Source organism: Rhinopithecus roxellana, chromosome 4 (genome assembly GCF_007565055.1).
Source record: "Rhinopithecus roxellana isolate Shanxi Qingling chromosome 4, ASM756505v1, whole genome shotgun sequence".
Lineage (NCBI taxonomy): Eukaryota > Metazoa > Chordata > Mammalia > Primates > Cercopithecidae > Rhinopithecus > Rhinopithecus roxellana.
Window position 1 is genome coordinate 116,587,438 of NC_044552.1, and position 25,264 is coordinate 116,612,701.

General features: G+C 39.0%; 1 protein-coding gene across 8 annotated transcripts in view; it reads right to left on the minus strand.

Moving 5' to 3' along the window:
• KLHL32 (kelch like family member 32) overlaps positions 1 to 25,264 on the minus strand; it is a 250,044-nt gene that overhangs the window by 59,759 nt on the left and 165,021 nt on the right. For all 8 annotated transcript variants that reach the window (XR_004056958.1, XM_030929461.1, XM_030929463.1 and 5 more), the window contains one exon: positions 16,417 to 16,515. Coding sequence is in view for 5 of the 8 variants with exons in the window: in XM_030929461.1 (XP_030785321.1) it covers positions 16,417 to 16,515 (99 nt within the window). In the remaining 3 variants the exon portion in view is untranslated. The remainder of the gene's footprint in view (positions 1 to 16,416; positions 16,516 to 25,264) is intronic.

Below are 25,264 nucleotides of genomic sequence, written 5' to 3' on the forward strand. Positions count from 1 at the left end.
TCTTCACCAACCCTGGGGCTTCCCTATGTGGTCCTGGAGGTGTGGTCTGTGCCCTCTTATTGGAGCAGAAACAAACCATGTTTTCAATGGGAGTTGTCTCCTGATCTGTTGGCCTCACCATAACTCAATAATAATAAAACCTACATTTTAAAGCAGGATGATGGTGGGATTTCAGGGAGATGCTCCAAGTCAAAGAAACAGCCTAAGCAAAATTCCCATGGGGGAGGATTTGTGTTACCCTTGTTTCATCTGAATACCCTATATAGCACATCTCCCTTCCTCTCCACGTCACCCTCAGTCACATTTCTCCATCTTATTTGTTTTAGAGTTTGTCACTACCTATAATTACCTCCAGCATTTATTTGCCTACTTGTTTATAATGTGTTTGTCTCCTCCCCTGATCCCCCAGTAAGCTCTGTGGGAGGAAGGAGCTGCTGGTTTGTTCACCACTGTATCCCCAGAGCCTAGAACAACGCCAGGTACATTCAAGCTGCACTTGCTGAATGAAGAAACCAGATCATCTTTTCAACTTCCCTGGATCAGGTCAAATTGACCACATCCTCCTGTGTGCTTCTACTCTGCCCTGTGCAAACATGTCTAGCACATCACTTGTCACTGCAAGCACCCTTTGACTGCAGATCTATCTCTCTCTACCAAATCTAAGCTTCTTGGAAGCAAAGATTGTGTTTCACACCTTGTGTGTCCCTGGTATCCAGTAGGGAGCAGATGCTTAATACATGTGTGTTTAATGAAAGAATGCCCATGAGCTTTTTCTGTTTACTTATAATTAGGCAAAAACAGAATAGCCCATGTCTTTCCAATATGTCTATCCAATTCTGAACCTTGTCCAAATCAGGCCATTTTTCATACCTCACAGGCCTCCCTGATTGTCCCTTTCTCTTTCTGGACTTCTGACACATACACATAAAGGCAAAGCCAGTGATCATTCTGTTTTCTGTGTGGGAAAATTGGTAATAATGACTAGAGTTGAAAGTGTTACTGAACAAGTACAATATAATCATTCTTCTGTGACAAAAAAATCAATCCACCCCAAATTTCTTCTTCAGTCCAACAGAGAATTATTTCCTCTATCAATTGGCTACTTAGATCAAAAGATTTTAATATCTTTTCAAATGATACTTTTTCCTAATTACGAGATTGTTTCAGTTCTCCTACATTCTGTGACTTAAAAACGCGAGTACCCAGGTAGCGGCAGTGGTTTTGAATGGAAATTACAGCTCAGCAACAAGAAACTCTCTTGAGTCAAAGAAAATCTTTTTCTTTTTTTTCTAAAAAGGTTTCATTTCTGTCACACTGCTTCTCACTTGAAATTTAGTTTCTATTCAGAATTATGGTGCATATATTGTTGTTCTTTGGGGAATATTTTTAAATAGTATTTATTTTCCTTTGGTTTAGGGCTATTTGGCTTCTCTTTTTCCTTCTATTTGTTTCTCATAGTGTGAATGACAAGTTAAATAACAGAAGAAGAGCCATAAAATGTGTCCCCAGTACCACACTAGCTATGGAATAAACACCAGTTTTTCAAGTTCAATAATTTTTAAACATTATATATTCCCCAAATTCAGTCTTTCTGTGTGGCCTTTTCCCCTAATTGATTCCTTCAATGGTTATTCCCGAGATTAACTACCAAATATGGTAGGGGTAAAAATATGGGAAAGGCAAATATTGTTTTATTTTGGTTTATATTCAAATGTAATTACATTTGCAAGGCAATTATCAAGCAGTTAGGACATGAGTGGGAGGAGGGAGGGCAGTCTGAGGACAGTGTTGACCCTGTGGCCTTGCAGCCCACCCTTCCCAAACCAGTGAAGGCAGCAAGAGAACAACTAGTCTTGGCCTCACTGATGTCCCCTGGTGGGTCTTATCTACAGCAGAGTGGCCATCACCTTTGTGGTGTCTCTCAATATCTCAATCAGGCAGGTACTACTAATAAATGACCAAAGTTCATACAAGAAGTACTTTGTTTATAATTTAGAGTAGATTTAAGCCTATCTCTGAACTAATGCCACCCAGACTCACTTGTATTCTACTATATCTTCTTGAATGAGAGAAAAACATGTAGCCTTATACCTAGAGTCGGCGTATTTACCACACACAACCCACAGCCTAGCTTAGGGATCTCATGCTCAAGAGCTGTGTCTTGTGTGCCAATGATGATACAAGCTGAGACTCAATCATCTGAATTTCTGAAACGTAGTCTTAGTTTTGGCTACCGCCGTGGCTCCCTGGCTCGTCAATAACCCCTTGCCCATCCACACTGCAGTTTAACCAGGCCTCTGGCACAGAAATTATACACATTATACATAATTATATGATATCTGTTTGTGGGGGAGATAATGGAGATAGTCTACAGTGGATGCAGTCATCTTAAAAATAGGTGTTCTGACATTCTTAGAACTAGATGAGGCACCCTTCAAAACAAAGCCTTAAAAACACCTATTTCTCTTGTTGTCTCATCTAGTTCTGAGAATGCCACTGACTTGTGAAAGAAAAATAAGCATCATGTACTGTCAGTATAGAAAACTACGACTTGGATTAAAGATAATAATAAACTCCTCTCAAGGTTAAAACAAGAGTAATGTCATTTTGATTTCCCAAGTTTTCCCCCTCTAAGATGTCCAAATTGAACAGGATTACAGATTTTTCTGGGTAATAACACTCAACAGATGTGGCTATTTTAACAATGCTTTGTTTTATCAATGTAATTATAATCTTTCATTTCCAGTTATTGATACACTTCACTCAGACAAGTCTCCTTCGAAATGTCACCTAAATTATCCCATGTTGATACTTTACTACAGATAAAGATAGGCAGGAGACATAGTGGTTTCTATGCCCATGATGTAGTAGCATACATGAAGTTCTTACATACAATGTTGATTTTATATCACAATTTAAAAATTCCTCTAAATGAAAGGCCATCCTTGGCTATGTAAGTCAAGAAATTCTCTTTTTACAACCACTCCCAAATCTATTCCAAATAGCCTGAGAAACCACTCTACATAAAAATCAGTATGGTTTGATTTTTAACAATGTTAAGTCAAAGTGAAATTTAAAAATTTTATCAGCTGCTTTTAAGGACCAAGTAGCAAGTAGGATACGGTATGTATAAGACTCTTTATCACTGAATGAATTCTAATGCCTCCCACTTCAAGTCTCCTATCACATACACAATAAGCTTGTCACTAAGCTATTCATGCATGTAGCTTATCTTCAAACTATCAAAAATGTACCTAGTAAACTAGTAAAAAGTAGGTTTTGCATCACATGCTTTTTGTATTCTGCACAATGCCAATCATAATGTCTTTCTCATAGATTGCAACAGAGAAGTATTTGTTGGATCAAGAATGAAAAAAAGCAAACAGTTGTGAGGCACATCTATGACTTTACATGGAAAGAGGAAATAATAGCTTGGTTATAGATATAACTTAACAGTTGGGAAAAATAAACAGCTCTCCCACAGTTAACTGAGAAAAGTGTTAAGTACTTGATCTGAGCTTCAGAAATTCCCTTGTGATGCTAACTAGGTGTCGGGTTTTTCATACAACTGGGCAATATAATGGAATGCCCACTTGTGGTACCAGATACATGAGGCCTGACTTCCACAGTGAATCTTGCTTGGGTCTCCTTGTTTTCTATATGTTAGATTTTTCCGCCTTTCCCCAGAATGTTGAAAAAGAAGCCTACTTCTCTTGGTTTTTAGTGATGATCAGAAAAAGATAAATGTGCAAACCGCCAAAAAAAAAAAAAAAAAATCAGATATAATCAAATGAATTCTCATTAATTTTCCTTTAGACTATAAGCAGAACTTTGAGACTCTTTTGTCACAAATGATTATTATTTGTGAAGGATTTGAAGACATCGTTTGCTTCAGTAGACTTTAAAAAGCTTGTGAGAAAGGGGAAGTTCTGTAATATAAATGCCCTTCCCCTCTATGGAACAACCCAGATCAGATTCCATCTCCAGGGAAAGGCAGGCCACTTCAACTTGGAGGACTTTCCCTCCTCTGACTTTTAATTACACTTGCTATTTGTATCATTTGTTTGACTCTTCTCTCCCCAGCCGTGCATAAAGGTGCAGATAGTATCTTTAGTTCTTTAGATCTTCCTCTCTGTCTTCAGAAAGTGGCTACCTAGCAAGTTTTGATTGATATACAGTGGGTAGGCAAGAAAAAATACTACATCTTTAAAATTTCAACTCGTATTGCTTTTATTTCTTAGTTCATGGTAAACACATAGATTTTCCTGCTCCCCTAAAAATATTTAAATATTTTACAATGTAAATAATTTATTAAATATTAATGCATATATTTAATATTTAAATAAATAAAGGTATGTGCCTAGAAATGTTAGCTGCACTGGAGATAAATATGGCAACCTAAAAAGATGGGAAAAAGCTATTGCCTGAACTTTTCAGAACCGTGTGCTACTTTTAGCACATGTATGCACCATGAAGTGTGTTGCCATCTTACTCTTCATGATTTAGAAATATTATAAGTACACCTAATTGTGCATATTTACTTAGGTTCCTAATTTCATAGTTTCCCTGTCTCCTCCACTGGGTGATAAGCTGTGGGAACAAGGCCCTGGTGGTGTCTTTAGTTTAGAATTGTAGGAAAAACACATGATTTGGAGCTGACCTACCTGGATGGCTTCAGTCAGTGGTTAATCTTTTCAAGTCTAATTTTCTCATCTAAAAAGTGGGAAAAGTGATACTGCATTCCAGATCTGTGATAAGGATTCTCAAAAGTGCAGGTGAAGTACCTTCTACATAGTAGATGCTCAACATACAGTAGTTATCATTATTCCTTTTTACAAATGCTGTTTACAGTACTCAAACTACAGCTTTGCATAGTCCATACTCACTGAGCGGGTAAAGGGAAGAAAACACTGAATGTCTAATATGGACATTGTTTTTCTGAGTGTCAGCAAAAACCATGGCTGCCACATAAAATTATTCACTTCTTTTGTACTTAAAAAATACTTTGCCAGAGATAAGTAGGGAAAACAGATAGAGACATTATACTGGACCATAAGCAAGTATGTATTACTACAATATACTCTGGTTCCCCAACTCTATATTACTCATAGCAGAAAAGGCACATGGAGAAATCTACGGATGGGGGAGCTGCATTTCTTTATGACCTTATTTGAAAGATAAACTCCTTGGGGAAATACAATTTATTCAGATTATCAAGACCCTGCTGTGCAAATCTACAGTCTGGGAGCACACTATGGAGATCAAAAAATATTTACTTTATTCTGTTGGGTATAAAAGCTTTTAATGAATGCATAATTAAGACAAAAAAGTATACACAGCTTTAGAAATTCCACTGCTGAGCCAAGCCATTAATATCCAAGGCACCATACCCAGTTGTGATTCCACCTGTTTCCTATTTTGATTACAACCTAGTTATAAATCAAGGTATTATGTGACTACCTAACCTGGTGCTGCAGGAAAGGCTGGTACTCCAGGAGTAGAGAAAGCAACATAAAGGGGGCTGGTGTAGATGTGCGGTGAAGGTCTGGCCTTTGGAACAGGTTGAAACAAACCAATAAATAAACAAAATCCAAACCTTTTAATAGCCTTGGGATCAGTTATATAGGAAAAAAGTTATCATGTTTATTGTGCATGTGAAGGGCTCTATGAATTTTCTCAACACTGTCATAGAGTTGATAGGATAAAGTCTGTCTAATTGTTATAGAAGAAAAAATGAGCAATTCACTGATAATGCAGGCCAGATAACTTGTAATATGATAAAACAATCAAACGCAGATATTTTTATATGTATAAACATATAGAGAGATATAGGTATATTTTGTATATAAATATGTAAATATGTATGGACAACTGTATGTAACGATCTATTCATATATTGATATGAATATGTATATGATACAGTTTGATTAAATGAAAACAAAGTATTAGCAGCAATTCAAAAGTACAAGGAAAACTCCAGCAAGCTCTAATTTTTGGAGTCTTGCAAGACCTATTTAAATATATTTGTGCTGTATAACAGAGGAATTCTACAATTAGATTACTAGTACATTTTCATAATCAATTGTTTGCATAATACCCAAGGCGCATGAATAATTTTATATTGTTCCTTGGGAAATTCTCTAGTAAGCTGGAAATCTAGTAGGGAGGAAGTGAAACATAGCCATCAACAATAACTAATAATTCTGGCCACAGTCACTATGTGCTGCAAAATGCTGTTTCAAAGTTCACTAAACCTGACTCAGAACATAAGGAGATTGCCAATGAATACAGAATATATACGGGAAGTTAATATATATATTTTTCTTTTGATTGAAAATAGTTTATCTGAGCAACTAGGGTTTTAAACCTAAAATTTCAATAACTATACTTTTTGAACCAGGATAGGCAAAATCAGTTCAAAAATGTTTAAAATAATAGTATAGAAGTCATTATGATATGTTTCCCTACTTGCTCTAGTACACAAAGTCAGACTGCTGAAAATTAGCCCAGTACTGCAGACTTGAAATCATCCCTCAGTATGTCAATCATAACTTAATAAAGTAGTTTTTTTTTTAAATCCCTCACTTACCTACAGACTGTCTTAATCATTATTATGAATGAGAGTGAGACCTGGAAGGTTTTTTGTTTGTTTGTTTCAAAATCATTTGCATTATTTTCACTTTTATCTTTTGGATTCTATGAAGCATACATAGCATCAATATCTTTATGTTACTAGGAGCAATTCAAATTTATCTAAATGTGACAAATACACTTTCAAAATCTGAATATCGGCGATTTAACAGTCAGGTACTTGATAAAAAGCAATGTGGCAAGAGAATCTAGAGTGGGAGTTCTCAAACTGTGCTCCCTGGTTCAGACATCAGCATCCCTCAAAACTTGTTAGAATACAGGTTCTCAGGCCCCTCCCAGACCTCCTGAATCAGGAACTCTGGAGTGGGGCCCAAGCAGTCTGTTTTAGCCATCTATACAGATGATTCCTTGCATAATCAAGTTTAGGAATCGTTACTCTGGAGTATGCATTTCAGTGAAGACAGGAATGACTCTGTCTTGCATAAATATACTCTTGCAGCAAACAAATTGTGTGACCCAAGCCCTTCAACTGTGCCTCTGAAGTAGGCAAACATTATAGTGAATGTGTGGGACTGAGGCCAGGGTATCTGGAGCCAAGCCCATGACACAGATAAGCAGCCACTTCCTAGGGCTTGTAGCACGTGCCCCTTGATGTGCAGGAGGATAAAGGTTGGTAGCCTGTTCTAAAAGATACTGGTGGATAGACAGTGAGAAAGGGGTGGAGGAGAAGTCTCCACCCCTTAAAGCCAGAGGAAAGAAAGACAGATGGAGGAAAGTGAGACACATGGATAGCATTCTCCCAGTAAGGAATAATTTAGATTTTTAAAAAAATTTTACATAAATACACAGCTTTTATGTCTCCTAGTCAGGAAGCATAGGATATCATGCAACTTTATCATCAAAGTTTCTATCACCAGGAGCTCTTATAGTACATGCAAAGGAATTCAATCAGACAATATGTGTTTCTAAGTACCTACCATGCACTAGAACTAGAGATGAAAGACTTTTCCAATTGTTTCTTGGATTCTGTATGCCAGGATGGAGAAAGATGTTTTAATTATAGAAAGGGCAGGGGGAACAATAAAACAAAATTTTCTGTCTACGAAGTGTCAATACCATGTATTGTGTTGCTTTTGTGAAAGCATTATTTTATTATTTATTAAAGTACAATTTCAGTATGATGTTTTCAAATTTCAGAGGCAGAGAGAAAGTGATGGCTCATTTAATTATCTGTGACTTCTGAAAAACAGTGTATGCATTTCAGCAAAATCAAAGAGAAGTGGCTAAGAGGAAGAACATCTTTTACAGAATGGTGATTATTCCCCAAAATTTCAGAAACAGATTTGTCCAATAGGTTGTCAATGTGAAGTAGGCAGCAAAGTTGCTGACATTTCCAGAAATGAGGGAAGACAGGGGTGAGGGGTTGGGTAGGAGGATAACTGTGGAATTAATAGAGGAATTCACAAGTGAAGCACCATATTATATTGGCTCTGGTTTATAGAGCACTCACCGATGTAGGACAGTGTGTTTGTGAGATACTTTGCATGCATAGTCTCATTGAATCCTTCAACATCCCTAAAAGGTAGACTGTATATAGGATATCATATCTGTGTTTCACAGATGAGGAGTTGGGGGACAAAGAGGTTAAGTAACTTGTCCGATGTCACACAACTTTGGGACATAAACCTATGTCTTGGGGAGACAGATAAGTAAATTAACACAAACAATATGGTGTGATCCGTCTCCCAGAAGATTGCCCATAATTAAAGAAGAACAGGAAAATATAATTCCAACTGGGTGGATTGATCAAGCAACTCTGGAAGAGGAGACAATGTGAGTCAAGTACTTGAAAGTTAAATAGGAATTCAGAAGGTAACAAAGTGAAGGAAAAATAATCCACAGAAAAGGAGGCTTTGTATGAAGAGGTTTAGGTACAGGAAAATGCACAAAGTTCATAATGACTATGGAACAGGCATTGCACATGGGTAGTAAATTGTTTAAAAAAAAAAGCTAAAGAGATAGCATGTTTCATAATAAAGACAGGCCCTGTGTCCCAAATTAAAAGGAGTGAACCTGATCCTGAAGACTATGTGAACCACATTCATCATAATGAATAATTTTAAGCAAGAATGTGACATGATCAGCTTGTGATTTTTTTAAAAAATCAATCAAACACAATTTTTCATGGATTAAAAAAACGTTTCAAAATCTATCAAACAGAATTTTGGAGGAGGTACTGGAATGGGGCAAGAGGGAAAGCAGGTTCATCAGTTAGCAAGAAGTTTCTTTAGTCCAGAAAATAAGTAATGTGGATCTGAATTAAGACAGTAGTAGTGGAAAGAGAGACAATGAGAGAGATTTAACAAGTTAAGTCGGTGGGGCTGAAAGGTCTCTGTGTCAGTGTATGTGGGGCTCAAGGAGATGGGTGATTCTAGGATGACTCCTGGTTTTCTGGTTTGGGTTCACACTCAGAAAGGTCACGTGCCTGAGAAATACCCAAGCGAAAGTGTAGACTAGGCAGCTGGCTTGGAGCTAAGACAAGCTGTCCACGGGGTACAGTCAGAATAGGGTACATTATAGGGACAAGAAAGAGAAAGGCCATGGTTCTGCAATTAAAAGATGGAAAGCTAGCTTGGATTTTAGGGAAAGAAATTATTTTGTGGACCAGACAAATAACTTAGATTGTACAGTATTGATTAGCATTAGACTACAGGCAGGGAGCCCAGTTGAGTTATTGCAGGGCAGTCGAGGAAAAATAGTCCCGACCCGAATGATGTCAATGACAATGAGGAGAAAGAGAAGGTAGCATATTTGAGAATGACTTAAACGGCTAAACCAACACTATTTAGTGGAATTCATGAGGACTGGGTAGAGTGTAAGATTATGCCAAGGCTTGAGTGACTAAAAAGATGATGGTCCCTTAACAAAGACAGGGAGGAGGAGGAGGAGCAGGTGTGTGAGACTGGGCAAAGGTGAATTTGGGCGGCATGTGGGATACCAAGTGAAATGCTGGCTGAACATACAGGGCTGGAACTCAGTAGAGAGGGCTGGAGTCAGTAACCCTCCACAGATACATGAAAGACACTGATAGTGAGCAGAAGGGAAGGGTGCCCAAGCAGAGCTCCCATGCTTTGAGGGACAGTCAAGGACCTAATGGAAGAACACTTGTAAAGGTACTGAAAGTGAGTAGGAGGAGAATAGAAGAGAGCCCCGAGAAAGAGAGGCGCAGGAAAGAATGCAGCTCCCAATGTCTAAATGCTGTAGAGGAGTCACTTTAGGATACCACAAAGGCCTGCTGCATCAGACAACAAGGAGGCTTTGGTGACCTTTGTTGGAAGAACTTTTAAGGAGTAATGAAGGCAGAAGACTGAGTTCAATGGGCCTGAAGAATGAACAGGAGGTAAGGAATGCCGACACTGGGTACGGTTGGGGAGTGAGGTCAAGGAGCAGCTGCGGTAATGACAGATGAAGAAGAGTGTCTCCCGTCTTATTGATCCTATTTATAAACTGAAAGAAAAGTGCCAGTAAAGTAGGAGAAATCAAAACCACAGGAAACACAGGGAGTAACTGATGGAATAAGGAGCAGAAAGGTAGTTTAGCTTCAGGGAAGAGGAGAGACATTTCCCCATGACTAGAAATATTTACAGATGGGTGGTTGGGAGAATAAATATCTCAAATGAAACACAGATCTTCTTTTACACAACCCCCACCAATTTCCAAGTATTAATAATGGAATTCAGTGAAATTGAGGTTTGTTTGTTTTGATTATTGATTCTGAACTCTAGCATGAATAAAATACTGGAAACACTTTATTTTTAAAAAGAAAAATGCATACTGAAAGTGATTTTAAAATCATCCAGCTGACAACAGTTAACTTAGGTTTGAAATGACTAATATTATTAGTGAATTCTTGCAAGAGATATTCAGGAGAATCTTTCTCCTCTTTAAAAACCTCACAAACAAAGAAGATACAGTCAATCCTACATTATCCACATAACAGATTAAAATGCTGAAATGACTTGCCTGGCCTGCCAGTGTGCCTCTGGGCTGTCGCTTCCTGACATCCTTTAGTGTGGGCTTAGGGAATAAAAGCCAACATAATAGCATATGAAAAAAATTAATGGGGACCCTAAAATGGCTACTGCAGATCTTATGATGCATTTCAGAGCCAAATAGGAATGTTATTTGGCAAATATGATATTCTGCATTACCCATGCCAGACAGCAAATACTCTTGATTAGAACAAATAATTACTAGTTGGCTATGATTTAATAGGTCTGATACATTTCCACCCTTTTTGATCATTTTTGCTGATTAAAAATAATCCAAAAGATTAAACCACTTGTAATATGCTTTCCAAACTCTGTACTTTAACTTTCTCCAAACACAAAAGTCTCAGCTCTAGTGAACTATGGAACAGCACTCAGTGCACTTGATTATGAGTATATTAAATATATATGTTGGTACAATCATTTGTCTTCTCTAATGTGGGAAAAAATGGTTCAGTGTTACAGAAAAATGAACATGAGTTATAACTTCTCTTCAATCCTGAGGAGAAGTTATTGTCTTCAGAACACCCATTATATATTATGCATTTAGGTGATACTCTTAATTTAATAGTTAAAATTATAATAATACATTGTTTAGAAGAGATAACCTCCTATAAGCCATTGTATTACTTAGTTAAAAATGATAATCTATTATAATACTGTAAAATATGTAAGCTCCTCAGTGTCAAATTTAATCCCCAAAGAAAGATTTTTAACAAAAAAATGTATTCAGTGGGCAAAACTAATGAAAGACTGGTAGTATATTTTTCCTACTATAACATGAATTTTGATATTTAAAACGCAGAGAAAAATTACTGAATGGAGGCACCTTTCAATCCCTCAGTACATAATGAACTTCCACAATGTGAAGGCAAGGAGGGGATAAGGCATAAAATCAGTATAAGGTGTGATCCCTCTGCTCGAAAGCCCCACAGTGTAACTGGAGGTGGTGAGACAGTTTCCAAACCACATTAAACCATGTGCAGAATGATGCATAAACAGCACTCCGATACCTTCAGCCCTGGTGTAGGTATTTCAAGAATCTAGTGCTTCTCAGAATGAAAGTGGAAAAATAGTTTCTTATTGAAATCGCCATTTGGTACAAAAAAAAAGGAAGAAAATCACCCAAAATTCTCCTTAACTCCTCCGTGAGAGAATAGCATTTTTTAAACCTTTGTACCTTAACTGAAGAGAGAAAAGAACTACTCACCATAGCCCACTTAGTGTAAAATTTAATGAAGACAAGGGATGCTGAGTAAACATCAGTCACAGAGAAGGAGATTTAGGGTAGGACCCTTTCTCCCTCCTGTTCCTCTTATGTTCCTCCTTGGCTTCTGACTAAAGAATAGTAAGAATTTGGGCTTTGCTTTACTAGATGATCCACATGTACACACTGTAAACAGAACAACGCCTTCAATTTGGGGAAATGATCTTTCATGCTGTAAAAACAGAAAACAAAACAAATACAACAGAGCCCCCCCCTCTGTTTCCCTTACAATGATAAAATGCTCTACCTATAGCCTTTGCATCCCAGCCTCTCACATCCCAGCAGCACGCCTCCTCTTGCAGGTCACGTCTTTCACATAAAAGTGCTAAACTAATGCCGCTTAATGACAAATTAATGTCCATGAATAAAAAATACACCTCTAATAGCATAGAGTAATTTGCCATTACAATATCATCATTGGACATGCCCCTGGTTTAATACGATGTATTTAATTCATAACCTAATGAGTGATATATAAAAAGAGGGAGATGAACCCTGCAATTACATTTATGTGAGTCTGTCACCTTATTTGTAAAACCTTAGAGTCATTTACATTCAAATTAGAACAAATGAGTGATTTCACAAAGTGTGCTGATAAATGACCACAGCAGCCCAAGACAAAACTGTATTTCCTGTGAACACATTAACAGTTTCCTATTATTTGTTAAAAATTACAATGCATATTGCCCAGTGTGGTGTGAATAATGACTTTTTTACTGATTAGGTCAGAAGACTAATATGTAGCAAAATAAATAATTTTTCTTTTCTTTTTTTTTCTGATTTTTGCTTTAAATTAACTACTGAATTCTGGTGGATTCACACTGCCACCTGCTGTCTAGCAATAGATATTAGACCTATATTCCTATCAAAAAGGGAGTTGCGTATTCAGTACTTTGGTGGTTTTATTTGAAAAGTCTACATGATGGTTCTGTTTGTCAATACATTTAAATTGCATATTATTAAAAAGACAATGATACTTGGTGAACATAAAGAATAATTGTTAATAAGACAATAGAATATACTTGAGAAAGGTGATACAAAATGTATATACTTTTTTTTTTGGAAAGTTAATGACAAAAAAGAGACATCTTCATCAAAGCTTCTGATGCATCACTTGCAGGGGATGTAACACAAAATTCAGTTGCCGATATTCCTGATCTTATGGCATTGTGCATCAGCAGAGGCAATGGTGTGTGTGTGTGTGTGTGTGTGTGTGTGTGTGTGTGTCTGTATGAAGTTTTCCCCACTCCTACCCCTTGGTACAATCTAAAGGGGACTGAGAGACTCTGCCTGCCACTGAGGATCTCTAGCAATGAATCTTCTCCCCTAATGGCAAGTCCCAACATGAAAACTCTGCCTTAGGGCCCAGAACAAAACAGGCTAGGAAAGGCACTATGGCTGGAGATGAGGCCAGGGAGGAACAGGCCGGGCCTTGAAGATGAGGCTAAAGACTTTTGTGGGAGAAATAATGTACTTATGATGATCAGGGTAGCTAATGAAAGTTTTCAAGCCAGATCAACATCCTAGTTCTGAATTTAAGTTTCTCCATCTGTAAAAAGAAAACAACCCACCAGTGTTAAGGGGTGACTTAACAGTGGAAATGGGAGTCCCTGCAAAACACTCAGCATGGATAGGCCCTCAATATATGTGGTTCCCTTTCTTGGGAAAAGATAGTGATGCTCTGGGGACCATGGGTTACCACAGATTGAGGCTAGAAACAAGCAGACTGCTCAGGAGGCTACTATAACCTATAGACTAGATTAGTGGGAGCCTAAAGAAAGGCAAGACACTCCACCTCCCCATCAATTAGCATCAAGTTCATTGCCCAGCTTTCCTTTTTCCCACACACATGGTTTGAGAACCTCTGAGAAGGCTAATTAGACAGCTAATTCAATAGCTGTCCCCACTGACACAGAGGAGCACTGCCCCTGCAATTTGGGGTTCCTTCTCTCAGCAGCCTGCCAGAGGAAATTCAAGAGAAAGGAGCCCACACAGTGCCAGGTATTCCTTTCCTTTTCAGGAGGGCGGCAGCAGCACCATTTACATGTTCAGAGGAACTGCAGGAAGATGGTGAGGCTCAGGGAGCTTCCACCGGTTCCCCTTGGAGATGCTTTGAAATGAGCACTGGAGGGCAATGGTCTTTGAGCTGGTCTGCCCTTCACTCCTCTGGCAGAGAAATCAAAGAAAGAATGGCAGTTTGAGAACAACAAAACAACACCAGACATCTGAGTGAAGAGAGTGGTTTCAAAAACTCCTAGTTGACAAAGTATCATGCAAAGATGGAGAATATATCAGCATTGACTGAAGGAGCACAATTCCTGGGTACATTTTAAGCACTGGGAATTTTTCACATTAAGAAAACATTATTTTTATATACTCAATGAAATAGTCCCACATTAAATTAAAAATCAGTTGAACAATATTACCAAAAAATAGCAAACAGATATAGCTATGAGACTATATCAAAATATAAAAGTAGATTGAATTGACCCAGTCTGTGATTTTTATAATCCTAAGAGAGAAGCAGGGTATATATTTTTAAAAGGCTGAAATAAGGAAGGTTTCTACATCGACATGATTTTGGTACTCATGTAGTCAAAGTTTCCTTCTACAAGTTTGACATCTTGCAATAATCACAGGTAAAAAGTAGAAGTAAAGTTACATGACAAAATGAAAACATTTGTGAAAAGACAGTGAAAATTTCAACCACTATTCAAGAAGCCTGAATAATAACTGTCCACAAGCATGTAGGCATGCTATACTTTTACCTCAGCGCAATAATGAAATGCAGAAGTTAAATTCCAAAGTATACAAGTCACGTAGTATCTCAACAAATCACCTATCTGATGGGAAAGGGGGAAACACCCATGAACCTTTAATGTTCATCTGGAATTCTCACTTACAGAAAATTATAGACTTAGGTATACCCACACACCCCTGCATATACACAGCGTTTATAATGTGCACCATGATAACTAATGCTATAACCAAACTGTGTCAACATGCATCACTGATTACTGTCTGCCATGGGGAAAGTGAATCAGGTGATGATGCGTAAAGCCCAAGTTGCGATATTTGATGTAGAAATGTCAAATAAAAGTAATTTCAATTTCACAAGTCAAATACACACTTTTGAAGTCTTATAACCTTTCTACATGATTCCCATTTGCTACAGGCAGAAAGGGATTACAAATAGCTTTCCCATACCACTTAACAATACTGAGAGGAAAAGAAAGGAAAATAAGGTAAAAAAAAAAAAAGAAATCATTAACCATTTACTGTTAGATTAAATGTGCTGAAATAATCATAAGAATTCCATATACTGTATTTGAATTTTCCTCAGGTGAACATGGCTGACCTTCCTCCTGGGAAGTGCTGGTTCCTATTTTCCAGGGTTGCTGGGAAGATTAAATAAGATGCTAGACGAGAGAGCTTTGTAAACTACTTAAGAGGTAATGGAAGTCAATGATAGAAGTATATATTTAAAATTAGAGAAAATGATTTAAAAGGAAAATAAAGTAATTGGGCAGGAAAACAAAACTTTTCTGCTCACTCATATCATGTCATATGCACAAAGATAGTGGCATTAAATTGTGTGATGAATTTATTATTTCTTCAAATTATTTTTTTAATGCTATAATAAATGCAAGTGAAGGTAACACCAGTGGGGGAAATGGGAGGATCCTAAAATTGGAAATTAGTTAGTTACACTCTATAAAGTCCAAGAGACTCATAGCCATACTGTTTGCCTACGATGCCCCATAGACTCCTATCTAACAAGGAGTTTTCATCCAACCAAGAAATGGTCTTGGAATCAGAAAGTCCTACCAGCCATATTGCCTCAGGCAAGTTGGATACATTTAAATCTCCGATTTTTTAAATCTATAAAAACGGGCAAAGTTATTGTGAGGACTGAATGGGAAACAACTGTGAACACACAGTCAGTGCTTGGTGTTGGGGAGTTTTCGCTCCCTCGTTCTCATGGGGCCTTTCCTGACCAGCAAATCAGGGCAGGAATACGAACATCACTCTTCCCTTCTCTAGCATTTACTGCCTGGGAAGTTCACATGGTAATTAATTACATAGGACTTTGTGATTTACTAGATACTGTCCCTGAAATATTCAATGACTATTAGACTTTTCTTACATTTGTGATTATTTCCATAACCAGACAATATTGCTTCAGACTAGGACTCCTTTCAGCGTCACCTCCCCGGGCCCCTGCAGGGAACCCTGTGCGTGGTCACTGAGTTAATCGGCTGCTCAGGGGTCGTGGAGACCTAAGGTGGGCAGGACAGTGGAGGAAAACTCCTGCTTCCGTGATTGGACGCAAGAGCAGCAGCTGCCCTCCTAGGAGCTTCTCAGCTTATGTCCTGGAGAAACTCTGCTACCACAGCCCACACCCCACCCCCACTTTACCTGTCATTCAGCTCCAGTTGGTGGGGGCCAGCTTATGACTGCGGGGAAAGGAATACAAAGGGTGTATGAGCAGGATGCAAGCTCACATACCTGGATGAGATAGTGGGAGCATAAATTGAGAAGCTCCAACAGCTGTAGGTGACTGCCCGCTGCTAGCACATCCTGGATCACACCTGGCTCCAGCAAAATCTGTTTTGTTTTTTAATAAAAAGAAAACTATCGGTTACACTTAAAAATATAATGCTGCTTAATATGTAGCTATACCATAGTATATTTAAATTTCTGCTTTACATATTCTATTTCAATTAACACTGTTTCTTTTTATGGAAGTCAGTTCTTCTCTTCCTGTTCTCATTAATGAGCTGTGGCCCTTACTCTACCAGCCGATTTTCTCTTTACCGCATGTGCTGATATCATTTCTGTGTGTGAAGCTCTGCAGTTAACCACTTATTTTTTTGTAGGAGGGTATAAACATTTTCAAAGAACAACATAACCCTCTTAAAATTCAGTCAATGATGTAATCTTATAAAATACAAAAGAACTGAGTTTTAGTTTTTCAAAGTATATTTCAGAATTTTGCTCTTTAGTAACTTGACCACAGAAACAGGTATGTTAGGGAAAGGGGCATATGTTTCCCCTTGCCATATGAGACCAGAGGTGGATATTACTCCATTTTACTTCTAAGTCCTACAACAGTAAGCTTTATCCGCAAACTTCCATTTTCCTCTTTCTCAGTCTCAGATTCTCTTATCCCTTCTATTTAAAATAAAGGATGTTCAATTAGTATTTTCAGAATACAAAGACATCACATAGAGGTAATGCCTCCTAAGTATCCTGGTGATACCAATTCTTCATTTTGTTAAGTCCAATTATCTACCTACTGCTGCCAGCTGTTGAGCAGCTGCTCAGGGCTGGAAAAAAGGCACACGACCATGTTGACAAAATTCACATGAATCACTGCCAGGTGCAAGGAAGCCTTTAGTGATGCCCCAGCCCTCCATTCTAACCCATTTCCCCAGCCCAGTGGCTCCCGGAGTCTGGTCTCTGGACCAGGAGCATTGGCATCACCTAGGAACTTATTAAACTGCAAACTCTTGGGTGCCTCCCAGATGTACTGAATCAGTACGTTTCAGGGTGAGGCAACTAGTGTTTTAACAAGTGTCCTGAGTGACTGTGATGCACAGGGAGGCACTAGTCAATTCACCCCTCCCCTCTACTACTTCACCACACTCCTTTCTCAAGCCTTCAACTCCTCCTCTGCCACTGCATTTTCACTTCATGATCCTTGAAAACCTCTTACCACCAAATCTACCAACCCATCTACCAAATCTGTATCAGTACCTTTTGCTCTCCCCAACAGTCCACTTGTGTGCTTGATCCCAACCCCTTCTGCCTGCAATTGTCCCCTTGTTCCTGCATCACTATAGGTTCTCTTTCTACTGGATGGCAGGTTTGAAAACCTCAGGGTCATTCTTGACTCTTCTTTTCCTTAGGCCTTACATCCAATTCATCAGTCAGACCTGTTGGTTCTATCTTCAAAATAGTTTCAGAATCTGATCACTGCTCATGACTCCATCATCACTGCTTTAGTCCAGTAAACTCCTCTTCCTAAACTTAACTGTAATCACCTCCTAGCTAGTTGCCCTGCTTTCTCCTCTTTCTCCTTTGTCCACTCACACTGTTTTAGTAATATCAACCAAACTGGTTCTTTAAAAACACAAATGAAATCATGTCACTCTTTTTATTCAGAACTTTCTGAAGACTTTCCATTTCAATGAAAATAAAATCCAAAAAGTCTTCACTATAACCTAAAAAGTTCTTGAATATGCTGAGCACCTTGGTGTTTACAACTAGTTGTTTGTTCTGCCTGGGCCACTCCCTCATACCCTTCAGATATTGTCTTACCTGAGATGCCTTCCCTGACCATCCTGTGTAGAACAGTAACCCATCCCTGAACAGCAATCATTCCCTAGCTCCTAACTTTGTTTTATTCTTCACCATAGTGCTTACCACCTCACATTACATATCTTTTTGCCTATTTGCTTATTTTCTTCTGCTCACTATAAGTTTCAGGAGAGCAGGGACTTAGTCTATTTTGTATCCCCAGCACTCAGAACAATGTCCAGCACACATAGCTGTTGCTCAATATTCATGAAGTTAATCTGATGTAATAACTGATCTCTACACATATTTTTAATTCAGAATCAACTTTAACTAATTTTATAAGAAAGAAAAAAAGGACTCTATATTTCTAAGCTAGCAAAGTAAAGAAGTGAAAAAGTTAAGCACGTGGTAAAAATACCAACACTCATCTTATTCTGAAAAGTCTTTATAGCTCCTTTTCCATCTAGTCAGAAAGAAAAACCCGAATTTCTCTAACTCCTCAAGGAAGGAGGCTTTGACTGACATTCAGGAAATTACTGCAGCTCCCATCAGAGGAGCAAGGATGTCATATAGTCTTGCAGAAGAGGCAAGGCTTAAGGAGGAGAATGGGGAATAGATGGATTAGAAAGGTTGGTTTTAGCCTTTAAATTCTGTCAGTTGTGCTCACTTCACACAACTGGTATTTGTGATAACCTCCAAGGCTCACTAATAGCAAACACAAAGACAGAGATCACAGAGAGACAAGATGAATATTCCACAGCATGTGTTACACGTCCAGCAGGCGGACTTCCAGAAGCCTGCACATGAAAAACCCATATGGCGATTGTTTTTGTCTTTTTAAAATTTTTTTGTTTTGTAGTTTTTTCCTTCCACTCATTATAACATAAGTTTTTCTAAAATATGCTTTAGCAGAGAAAAATCTCTAAGTGCTCTTAAAGGGTTGGAGAAAGAAACCCTACCAGGACAGCTGTTCTCACTTATGGAAACAGAACCGGTGTTTGCAAACCTCACTGTACCAGAGACTTTTAATCCAGCTTTGTTGCTCTTTGGTGACTGACTGTTCAAATATATTTTTCCAGGAAATTTGTGTTTGGCCAGCCATAAAATCAAAGGTCCAATCTCCTCATGATTTACAGTGTGGTGAATTTATCTGTCACCTGCCTCGAAGGACTGGCCAAAAGAACAGCCTCTGCAGAAAAAAGGGATCTCAAACACATGGGTTTATGGAGAACAACTAAGACAGCTGCATTTAACTTCTGCCAAGCATTATATTTAGGTATTTCCGAAACATACCCATCAACATGCAGTCTGACACTCAAAACCAGGACGGACAGGAAGAAGGGTCACTCAAGGACCACCTGCAGGAAGGAAGAGATGTTCCCCAAGATCTGAAAGCACACAGGATGGGAATAGGAGCTAATGTGAGTAGCCTGACACATCCAGTCACTCATCAGTCTGGAGGAGCATATCACAGCTAGAAGCATAAACAGTGGACAAGACAAAATGTATTAATAAAAAGAGATCAAGAAAATGCTAGATGCATAAAGCCAAGTGGTCCAGAATCCAGTGGCAGGGGAGTGGGGCGGGGAGGGGGACTGGGGGAAAAGGAAACCCTAAAAGAAGCCAAACTAGGCTAGGCATTGCCTCTACCCCCCGCCCCCAAGTGATGCTCACTTGCTTGGGTGGAGCTCACCTGTAGAGCTGGGGCTTCTCCAGATTTGCAAACAGGTTTTGATGCAACCAGGAGCAAACTTAGGTGGGGGTATGAATGTTTCTTGTTCACAGGACTATCTGTATAGAGGATTCTTTCCCCGCCTGACCACCAGGTGGCAGAACACAAGGGGCTGTTCACGAATGAGGGATGCTGGACAGCGCTAGCAGGGAGGTCATCTCTAGCCTCACCTCACCAAGTAATGAGATGTGATTAGGAACTGACCCAGGAATCCCTCCTGCAACTTGTAGCAGTCAAGGTCATATGAATAAGAAGGCCACAGCTGATACCCATTCCAAATGCTGAAACTCTACACTCTACACTCATTTTGGCGGGCATAAGAACTGACCAGTGGCTGTATTTAGGGTGACACAGAATGGTGTGGCAAAGTAATAGTGTAAAACCCACAAATGCAGGAGAAGGGGATGGGTACCTGGTAGGAGAAATTATGTCAGAATTCAGTCATGGGGTGGTCCAATCACCCTGCTGGTAGGAGGCACGCTTGAATACTCTGTGCCAACATGTCCTCTGCTCACCAATCCAAGCAGGGTTGGTAGCAGACAGGTGAATTTGCATGATCTCCAATGAAGGCCCTCTAAACTGCAATAAGACTGGGATTCCTGGTCTCCAGGCAGAATATGGGGCCAGAATCTGGTGAAAGAGGAGGGAAATGGGACCTGCGGTGAGATTCTGTGCAGGGCATGATGATGTGGGCTACCTCAGTCAGTGCCCACACCTCACATGGGGGCTCTGGGAGGGTGGAGCTGGGACTGAGCAGTGGGAGCAGGGACACCCCACAGTCCCCAGGGCATCCCTGCCCCTCCTTCTTCAGCTCATCCTCCTGGATCATCAGGTGTCTATTCTCTCAATTCTGTCTTCTTTTTCTCTTTATTTTCCCTCTCCCTTTTACCTTGCCTCTTGGATTGGTCGCTGGTAGTAACTGTCTTTAACAGCCATGGTAAGTCTCAGTGTGACCTTTTTTTTTCCAAAACTGCCTATGAACAAGTGAGTTGGCATCTTCAGAAAATTTTGTATTTTCAGATCTTCAAAGCTATCTTCTTCATTTCTTGCATAAGGAGATTTTTAAATTACTTGCTTCTTGGTTCACGTGTACAGTAGACTGAAGGATTTGAGCATGTTAAAGTCAGACAGCTAAGGTCTTTAGTAAACACACATACGATGTGTGCACATGAACAACATGCTTTTGCAAGCAAAACAAGCGCTTGCACAACTGCAAATTAGTCTAATATCATTTATGAGAATAAATGAATGTATTTTCTCCCTCCTTTATATTTTGTTTCTTGGAGATTTTTTTTTTCCTGTACAGTATTACAGAATGGCAAATTATCAGAATCTTGAACTTATAATCATCAAATGAACTGGATATAACAGCATAAATAGCTTTTAAATGATCATATATTCAATACACATAAAATGTTTTGCATAAAGTTCTTTATGACAGAATTCTCACAGATGGAACATGAAACATAAGATCTATCTAGCTATGAGAAATTGCCACTAATCTCTTTTAGTTTCAGAACCACTGCACTAAGGACTTTGTATCCACAAGGTGGCACCCATTTAAAGGAAAAGAATTTTCTAAATTGAATCATGCACTGCACATCTATATCTGACACCTGAAGTTTATTTTTAAGAAAGAAAAACATAGTTCAAGTAAGGATAATAGAACACATGAATTCCAATTTCTAAATGTTGTGATCATATTGGGAAATGTTCATAAATATGTCTGTTGAAGTGTTCTATCTGAGCAATACTGGCTAGAATTCAGTAGTTCTCTGTAAATCACAGAATTCAAACTTTTGAGGCTTGTATTTGGAAACCCTCACCATGTAGCCCCAACCTGCTGTTAAAAACTTTTCTCCAATTTTATGACCTTCTGGTTCCTTTGCTAAAGCCAGTAATCTACTAGTCTCCGCACTCAGGCAATACTTTGTTCTCCATCTTCAATGTCCTCCTCATTTCTTTAATTTCCATATGTCAAAATCCTACTCATTTCAAGATCCAATTCTAAATCCACTCCTTATACAAAGCTTGGCAAGATCTCTCCCCACCCGTACCTCATCCTGGGTCTCCACAGATGTCTGGGGAACTAAGCCTATGTGTTCTAGGTCACACTGTCTGCTTTCAAATCCTGGCTTCTACATTTGCTGATAGAATTAACTTGGGAGAACAGCTCAAATCCAGGTGCCTCAGTGTTCTTATTTGTACAGTGAAAGTAATGACGTCTACCTCAAAAACTGTTTTAAGGATCAAGAAAATGCTTGTGTATCATTACAATTGTGTGTGCCTATATGTAACAAAACAGTTTAAACAAATATGAGGGTTACTTTTCCAATAACATTTGGATTAGGCAGCTTAGAGTGGCAACCAGCTTCCTTGTATTTTCCTACTTGGCAAATCTTAGGCTGTGGTTTCATGGTCTCAAATTGGCTGCCATACCTCCAGGCATTACATCTACATTCAAAGCAGAAAGAAAGGAGAGGGCAAAGAACAAAAACATTTGCCAGCTGAGTCTGGCATTGTTTATCAGAAAAACAATAGATTTCCTACAAACACTGTTACAGAGACTTCCACTTACATCTCATTAGCTGGGTGGCTACACATAGCTGTAAAAGAGCCTGGGAAATTAAATTTTTATGGCTAGACGCACAATTGTCCCAAATCAAAGTAGAGTTCTTTATAAAGAAAAAACAGGACTCCACCTCTGGGGACAGGGCATAGCTAAACAAAAAGGAGCAGAAACCTCTGCAGAGGTAAATGCCCCTGTGTGACAGCTTTGAAGAGAGCAGTGGATCTCCCAGCAAGGAGGCTGAGATCTGAGAATGGACAGACTGCCTGCTCAAGTAGGTCCCTGACCCCTGAGTAGCCTAACTGGGTGACATCCCCCACTAGGTGCAGACTGACACCTCACACCTCACACGGCTGGGTACACCCCTGAGACGAAGCTTCCAGAGCAAGAATCAGACACCAACACTCACTGTTCAGCAATATTCTATCTTCTGCAGCCTCTGCTGCTGATAACCAGGCAAACAGGGTCCAGAGTGGACCTCAAGCAAACTCCAACAGACCTGCAGCTGAGGGTCCTGACTGTTAGAAGGAAAACTAACAAACATAAAGGACACCCACACCAAAATCCCATCAGTACGTCACCATCATCAAAGACCAAAGGCAGATAAAACCACAAAGATGGGGAAAAAGCAGTGCAGAAAAGCTGGAAATTCAAAAAATCAGAGCGCATCTCCCCCTCCGAAGGAACGCAGCTCATCGCCAGCAACAGAACAAAGCTGGAACGAGAATGACTTTGAAGAGTTGAGAGAAGAAGGCTTCAGTCGATCAAACTTCTCAGAGCTAAAAAAGGAACTATGTAACCAGCGCAAAGAAACTAAAAACCTTGAAAAAAGATTTGACAAATGGCTAACTAGAATAACCAATGTAGAGAAGTCCTTAAAAGAACTGATAGAGATGAAAACCATAACATGAGAACTACGTGACAAACGCACAAGCTTCAGTAACCAACTCGATCAACTGAAAGAAAGAGTACCAGCGATTGAAGATCAAATAAATGAAATGAAGTGAGAAAAGAAGTGTAGAGAAAAAAGAGTAAAAAGAAATGAACAAAGCCTCCAAGAAATATGGGATTATGTGGAAAGACCAAATCTACATCTGATTGGTGTGCTTGAAAGTGATGGGGAAAATGGAACTAACTTGGAAAACACTGTGCAGGATATCATCCAGGAAAACTTCCCCAACCTAGTAAGACAGCCAACATTCAAATTCGGGAAATACAGAGAACACCACAAAGATACTCCTCGAGAAGAGCAACTCAAAGACACATAATTGTCAGATTCACCAAAGTTGAAATGAAGGAAAAAATGTTAAGGGCAGCCAGAAAGAAAGGTTAGGTTGCCCACAAAGGGAAGCCCATCCAACTAACAGCAGATCTCTCGGCAGAAACTCTACAAGCCAGAAGAGAGTAGGGGCCAATATTCAACATTCTTAAATAAAAGAATTTTCAACCAAGAATTTCATACCCAGCCAAACTAAGTTTCATAAGGGAAGGAGAAATAAAATCCTTTACAGACAAGCAAATGCTTACAGATTTTGTCACCACCAGGCCTGCCCTACAAGAGATCCTGAAGGAAGTACTAAACATGGAAAGGAACAACAGGTACCAGCCGTTGCAAAAACATGCCAAAATGTAAAGTCCATCGATGCTAGGAAGAAACTGCATCAACTAATGAGCAAAATAACCAGTTAATATCATAATGACAGGATCAAGTTCACACATAACAATATTAACCTTAAATGTAAAAGGACTAAATGTTCCAATTAAAAGACACAGACTGGCAAACTGGATAAAGAGTCAAGACCCATCAGTTTGCTGTATTCAGAAGACCCATCTCACATGCAGAGACATACATAGGCTCAAAATAAAGGGATGGAGGAAGATCTACCAAGCAAATGGAAAAAAAAAAGCAGGCGTTGCAATCCTAGTCGCTGATAAAACAGACTTTAAACCATAAAAGATAAAAGAGACAAAGAAGGCCACTACATAATGGTAAAGGTATCAATTCATCAGGAAGAGCTAACTATCCTAAATATATATGCACCCGATACAGGAGCACCTAGATTCATAAAGCATGTCCTTAGAGACTTACAAAGACACTTAGACTCCCATACAATAATAATGGGAGATGTCAACACCCCACTGTCAACATTAGACAGATCAACGAGACAGAAAGTTAACAAGGATATCCAGGAATTGAACTCAACTCTGCACCAAGCAGAACTAATAGACATCTATAGAACTCTCCACCCCAAAGTAACAGAATATACATTCTTCTTAGCACCACATCGCACTTTTTCCAAAATTGACCACATAGTTGGAAGTAAAGCACTCCTCGGCAAATGTAAAAGAACAGAAATTATAACGAACCATCTCTCAGAAAACAGTGCAATCAAACTAGAACTCAGGACTAAGAAACTCAGTCAAAACCGCTCAACTACATGGAAACTGAACAACCTGCTCCTAAATGACTACTGGGTACATAACAAAATGAAGGCAGAAATAAAGATGTTCTTTGAAACCAATGAGAACAAAGATGCAACATACCAGAATATCTGGGACACATTTAAAGCAGTGTGTAGAGGGAAATTTATAGCACTAAATGCCCACAAGAGAAAGCTGGAAAGATCTAAAACTGATACCCTAACATCACAATTAAAAGAACTAGAGAAGCAAGAGCAAACACATTCAAAATCTAGCAGAAGGCAAGAAATAACTAAGATCAGAGCAGAACTGAAGGAGATAAAGACACAAGA